Source organism: Polyergus mexicanus, unplaced genomic scaffold (genome assembly GCF_030449975.1).
Source record: "Polyergus mexicanus isolate NDT 795.1 unplaced genomic scaffold, iyPolMexi1.0 SCAF_17, whole genome shotgun sequence".
In the NCBI taxonomy this organism is placed as follows: Eukaryota; Metazoa; Arthropoda; class Insecta; order Hymenoptera; family Formicidae; genus Polyergus; species Polyergus mexicanus.
The window spans coordinates 4,295,057-4,301,800 of NW_027223337.1; the positions used below are offsets into that span (position 1 = coordinate 4,295,057).

General features: G+C 47.0%; 1 protein-coding gene across 1 annotated transcript; it reads left to right on the forward strand.

Annotated features, from left to right (window-relative positions):
- Window positions 1-3,367: 3,367 nt before the first annotated feature.
- Window positions 3,368-4,587, forward strand: LOC138940542 (uncharacterized). The gene is made up of 3 exons (XM_070309525.1): window positions 3,368-3,438; window positions 3,532-3,862; window positions 3,961-4,587. The coding sequence occupies exons 1-3, from the start codon at window positions 3,368-3,370 to the stop codon at window positions 4,585-4,587; spliced, it is 1,029 nt and encodes a 342-aa protein (XP_070165626.1).
- The last annotated feature ends 2,157 nt before the right edge of the window (window positions 4,588-6,744 follow it).

Here is a 6,744-nt window from a genome sequence, read left to right on the forward strand (position 1 = left end):
GATGCGCCGCAGCGGTTCGACGATCGGTTTGAAACGACTCTCTATCGCGATCTCGTTTTCCATTTTGCCGGTCTTCAATGCTCTGTGTTTTTTACGAATCGACACGCGCGTTTTAGCTATCTCTTTCGCTGTCTTTTCGCGTTCACCGATATCCGTCGAGGCCATTGCGACTTCTTCTAGCTCGCGGGAGAGAGCGATCGGCGCGTTCGACGTATCCGCGACGACTGATCGCTCTACGGTACAATGAAGTCGTTAAACCCTCGTCTGTATCTACCGGCGCGAAGCGCGCTATCTTTGTCGATCACTAAGAAACCATATTTATACCGCCAACACGCGCGACATAGCGCGTGAAAATTCTCGTACGACGTATCCGTGTCTCGTAATCGTTGTATGCGTGACGTAAATTAGTGCCGTCCTGTTTAAAGAGAATTAACAGATTCGCGTTATCTCGAATCAAATGCTTCGGTATTTTAGCGTACGTTTGGCACAGATAGAAGCAATCGACGTTCAAGTGTCGACCCATAGCGAAATACTCCCTAATAGTATCTTATTTGTCGTACGCTACATCGTCGAACACGAATATCGAATTCGGGAGAGCTTCGCTGGGTGGAATAACGTCAAAGTTATTAGAAAATGTGAAATAACCTATATCTTCCATCGGTGTTAATAAATTTTCTAAATATTGATATTTAGGCTGCTGCAACGACTTCGAGTAAACGTAAACGTTCTCGAAGCGTACGCCATGCGGACTCTCCAACAAACTTATCAACGCGTTCGTTTTGCCGCAACTAGGAGGCCCGCAAATGACGCAGCGAATAGCGCTCGGTAATAGACGACCGTGTCTGCGCGCTTCTTTTGACGGTCGCGTCCTATTGTCGAGGTTCGTCACCTTTATCGCGATCGGTTGCCGCACGAAGTGCATTCCTCTCGCCGCGCGCGTGCGCGATACACTCGCGCGAGGCAGGGCGAGACCTTTTTATTTATATACGAATAGATCGCCACCGATCGCGCAGTAACGAATCGCGCGCGGTGAATCGAGATGTTTATCCTACTAATAGATGGCGACGATATTCTCGATTTCACCACTGATCAATTGCGGTATATTCCGAAAATAATTTTACTAAAGCATTTCGGTCGCTACGTGGAACGATTGTGGGAGAAATTGCCCGAATATATAAGAGTGGATCCGGAGGTGCGGCGCTACCGTTGATGTCTAGAGCATTATAATCGCCCCTAGCAACGAACGCACATTGATGGTCCGGCGCCGCTCGTTAAAGATTGCAGCGAATGCAATTCGCGAAACGGTGGTACGGTGTGAGCCGTGGCGCTGGCTTGTTGAATAGAGCGACAAACGCGCTCCCTTTCGAATTACATATACCTGGATATCAATTTTGCGGGCCGGGTACCCGTCTCGCGAAACGACTCGCGCGAGGCGATCGAGGCGTCAATCCTCTGGACGCGGCCTGCCTCGAGCACGATATCGCGTACTCGCGGAGCGGCGAGCTCGCCGATCGACACGTCGCCGACCACGCGCTCGCCGAGAAAGCGCGCGAGCGCATCGCGGCTAAAGACTCGACTCTCGGCGAGAGAGCCGCCGCGGCGGCTGTATGGATGGCTATGAAATCGAAGACGAAACTTGGAATGGGTGCAACGAGAATCAAAAGAAAGAAGAGCAAAAGGAGAACAATCGTTACGAGAAAAAGAACGCTTCCGATAGCGAAACGCGGCGGCTTTTTGCCCCTGCTACCGTTATTGGGAGCTCTCGGTTCTTTGGCCGGGGAGCGGCGGGAATCGCGAAAGCGGTGAACGATCGCAAAGCGGCGCGACGACAGCTGGAGGAGTTGCAGCGCCACGATCGCGCGACGGAGGGTCGCGGTTTATATCTCGCGCCGTACAAACGCGGGAGTGGAAGAAGAAGAGGAGCTAAAAAAAACTTCGCGTAAACAGACGCTAGAGATCCTCCCATCCGTCGGAGCAACGACGAACGAACAGTTAAATCGCGCGGCGATACTCTCGCGCGTGCCTCACTTTAGAGGTGTGTTTATGCGCGACGCGCTTCCGTCGCGAGCGCGCCGCGACGAGAGCGGCATTGTGAATTTAGACGACGCATCCGGACCGGGTACTCATTGGGTGGCGTACGCGAAAAAAGGGGACGACGCGATTTACTACGACGGTTTCGGCGATCTTCGTCCTCCGCGCGAACTCGCGCGTTATCTCTTGCGCAACGCGAATATTAGATACAATCGTCGCTCCGAGCAGACGCGCGATCAGAATATCTGCGGACAATTGAGTCTTCGATTTCTCCGAGGAGTCGATTGGAGGAATCGTCGACTATAATATCGGCCGTTATTCGTCGATCGAGCGCTCTCGCCGATCATGTCGCTGACTCTCTCTCTTTTCGGACGAAGCAGCGTTCTCGCGGCGAGTTATTTTCCGCCTCTCGATTTAAACGACGACGATTACGAATTAGGTTTAACCAATTTCGAAACTTATAATACGATACCGAATATAAATTCCGCGAATAATAAATTTTACTTTGACGATAATGACGAGATTATCGCGATTCCGATAGGATCTTACAAGTTAAGCGCTATAAACGCGTATCTAAGAGCGGCGATTCGTCACAAACGACGAGCGAGAGAGGAGGAACGAGAGCGCGAAAACGAAGAACCGGAAACGAGCGATGACGATTATATATACGATGTTGGCGACGACTATTTCGAAGACGATGAGAATGGCGATAAAAGTGAAAATTCTATAACGCTTCGCGGTAACGATAACACTATGAGAAGCGAAATTAAGTGCGCGTATCGAGTAAATTTCACAAAACCCGATAATATCGGTTCGCTTTTGGATTTCTCGTCTCGCGTGTTACAACCGAATAAATGGTACGCGTCCGATAATCCGATAAATATTATGGCCATTAACCTCATTCGAGTAGAGTGCAACGTCACGACAGGGGCGTATCATAACGATAAATCCGCGCATACTATACACGAATTCGCATCTAACGTTCCACCCGGATATAAAGTGTCGAAGATTCCAACGCAGATCATTTACCTTCCGATCATCGCGCGGACGATTACCGATATAAATGTGCGTGTTGTGGACCAAAACGGAAAATCGATCGATTTTCGCGGCGAGGAGATCACGATTCGTCTACACGTGCGGTGAAAACGGTAGAGAAGCGCGCGATGCTCGTAGTGAACGGATCGAACGCGAGAAACGCGCCAGTCATCGCTGTCGCGTCGCCTCTAAACGCGGAAAAGAGAAGGAAGAAGGGAGGAAGACTGACCGTCGTCAACGCGGCTTTTCTGCGCTCTTTGGGTTTCGTCGTGCCGAGGACCGCTTCGTCGTAAAAAGCTGAATGTGCGACATTTTAAGTATCGGTGGGGAGCCGATCTTCGACGATCGCATCGTCAAGATCGAGACTCACACGTACAACCCTTACGCCAATACTACGTTCGGGAATAGCGACGAGATATGAATTCCTATACAACAGCAGGATTTGTACACGTTGCCTTGCGACAGTTTTCTCTACGTCGAGGGCAGACTCGAGTCGAAGAAGGCGCCGAGCGCGCAAGAGGAAATCGCATCGGTGACGAGACTAGTGAACAATTGCGCGGCGTTTATGTTCGAGGAGATTCGCTACGAGCTCGACGGCGTGGAGATCGATCGAAACAGAAACGTTGGAATAACGAGCACGATTAAGAATTACGCGTCGCTGACGGTCGAGAGAAGCAAAATATTAAAAAACGCTGGATGGGATTTATTAGCGACAACTCATTCGTCGATCGGGGATTTTAACTTTTGCGTACCTCTCAACGTGCTATTAGGTTTTTGCGAAGATTACAAGCGCGTTGTGATCAACGCGCGACACGAACTTATTCTAATACGAGCGCGCATAACAATTGCGTCATATCGCGCGAAACGCAAGAACCTAAAATCGTTTTGTTAAAGATACAATGGCGAATGCCTCATATAGTATTGAATGATGTTAACAAATTAAGATTATTGCGCACGTTAGATAGCGGACGATACCTGAGCGTCGCTTTTCGTTCGTGGGATCTCTACGAGTTTCCGCTTCTACACAGCACGACCAAACATTCGTGGGCCGTCAAAGCGGCGACGCAACTCGAGAAACCGCGATACGTTATCTTCGCGCTACAATCTGGAAAGAAGAACGTTCTGTCCGAGGAACCTTCTTTATTCGACGATTGCAAACTAACTAATGTCAAACTGTATCTTAATTCCGATTTTTATCCTTACGATGACATGAATCTAGATTTCGATAAGCATAAAGTCGCCGTGTTATACGATATGTATTCGAAATTTCGAAAAACGTACTACGGATGCGACAACGACAAAGCGCTCTTAAATCTAAATAAATTTTTAACTCACGGCCCGCTCGTAGTCATCGACTGTTCTCGACAGAACGAATCGATCAAGAGCGCCACTGTGGACGTTCGCATAGAGTTCGACTGCAAGGAGAACATCCCCTCTAACACCACAGCCTACTGTCTTATCATTCACGATCGAGTGGTAGAGTACAATCCGCTCACTAACGTCGTGCGCAGAATCGTGTAAGCGCGACGATACTCGAAAAAGTACGGAGAAAGAATAAAGTGCTTAGAAAAAAATCTAGAAGGAAACACTTTGAGTATCGCTAACAACGACGATAGACGCGCCGATCTTCGTCGATCTTCAAGGTTTCGTAGTTAACGAAAAATTCGTCGCGAAAGAAATAGCCGTGTTAAGAAATGGCGTAGAATTGACGCATCACATCTTTCGCCCTCCGATGTCGTGGGATCTGCTCACGAGAGCGGAAAAATCGCGAGCGTGTTGGCTGATATTGAATCATCACCAGCTAAAGTGGAACGATGGACACACGAATTACGGATCGATGAAAAGACTCGTTCGAGACGCCGTATGTCGAGGATCTAGCCCCGATTCGACGGTGCAGATCTATTTCAAAGGTCACGAGAAGAAGAAGTGGCTAATCGAGATTTTAGGAAACGTCGCCGACGATCGCGACATAGCCGTCTCCGTCGAGACTATCGACGCCGATTACGAAGACATCGAACGTCTGGAGACTCTGAACGCTTCGCGAGCCTTTCGCTGCGGATATCACGCGAAAAATTGCGCGTTAGAGAACGCGTGTAAACTGCACGATTGGTGGTTCGAGCGGCGCGATCGTTTGCGCGATATGCGCGATTGATTTTATATTATAAATTATATTACATTATTGTATATTACATTTGTTCAAAATTGAAACATTCAATGCCTAAATTTCAATCGGCGAACGTCGCCGTTAAATTAACACGATTGCCTCGAGAAATAAAAACGCGAGCGAGAGTAAGCATCGTCGCGATCAGCCGATCGGCGCGTGATCGCTTGATCATAACAAAGAAAAAGGTGCGTGATCGTATTCCTTTTAGAATGAAAAACTGTGACAAACAGCTAGTTCTCGAAGGTTCGAAATCGGAAAAACTTGTTATTCACATCGGCAGAACGCGAGTTTAAGCGGTCGGTCGATTTAGTCTTACGCTGACACCGATACGAGCTGGTCGATAGCAATCGATCATAGTTTCGAATATCATCATTTCTCGTATGATATTCTTTCGCATATTCGAGCTCGTGTCGCTTACTCAGTGGGATTACTCGTCTCAAAATCGGTCCGAAGAGTTTGCCGCTTACGACGATTCGAGCTGGTCGATAGCAATCGATCATAATTTCTCGTTTCATACTCTCTCGTATGATATTCTCTCGTGTCATATTCTCGCTCGTGTCGTTTCGCGCTACTTATTGTGAACTTCGCGCTGTTTTGTTTAATCTCGCTCGTGTCATATGCGATTTAGTCATTCTCGCTGGAAATTCTCAACCGACATTCTAGCAGACTATCGAGAATCGAACTCAGTGCGAAAGACGCCTCAGTGTCTGTATTCCTATCTGTTATGTACTTATCGAGTTTGTGAGTGTTAAGCGTTTGGAGTCCGAGAGTCGACGCGCGTTCACCGTTCCGCGAATGTCCTCTGCCTCGCGCCAAGCAACATCCGGCGGCCGCGTGCAAGATATCCGTTCTCGCGAGAGCTTCTAGCAAGAAGCTCTACAAGATTTCCGATACGCGTTGAAGGCAGTCATTAACAGGACATTTTGAAGATATCCGTCGGAGATGCGGAATACGTGCCGTCGCTCGCTCCGATTATTCTAAATAAACGAATAATCAAAACAAGCCGCATTCAAATCGTTTCTCATTCTCCTTATCCTCCAGCGGATCTACGGATTCGCGTAACACACTGCTTCTCGCTCATTTCTGAGCGTCTCTAAAGATTCGGGCGACTTCGTCGAGGTCGACTCCCGAACAACATTATTGTATATTATATTATTGTATATTTAATCTATAAATTTAAGTTTTATATATAATGTATCAAATTAATTATATTTTAAAATTTATATATAATGTATCAAATTAATTATATTTTAAAATTTATATATAATGTATCGAGTCAATTATATAATCTATAAATTTAATCATGAATGTATTAGTTATACTTATACTGTTGCAAAATACACGTTATACGAACGAACCGCGTTTTTTCTTTATCGCGGTCGCGTCCTTTATCGCGGTCGCGTAATAAACTTAATTATAGAGACTTTAAATCTATTTAAATATACTATTTCATATGAATGGCCAAAACTTGCAGAATTTGTTCGATTTTTGCTGACACTCTGTTGTCAGATTGT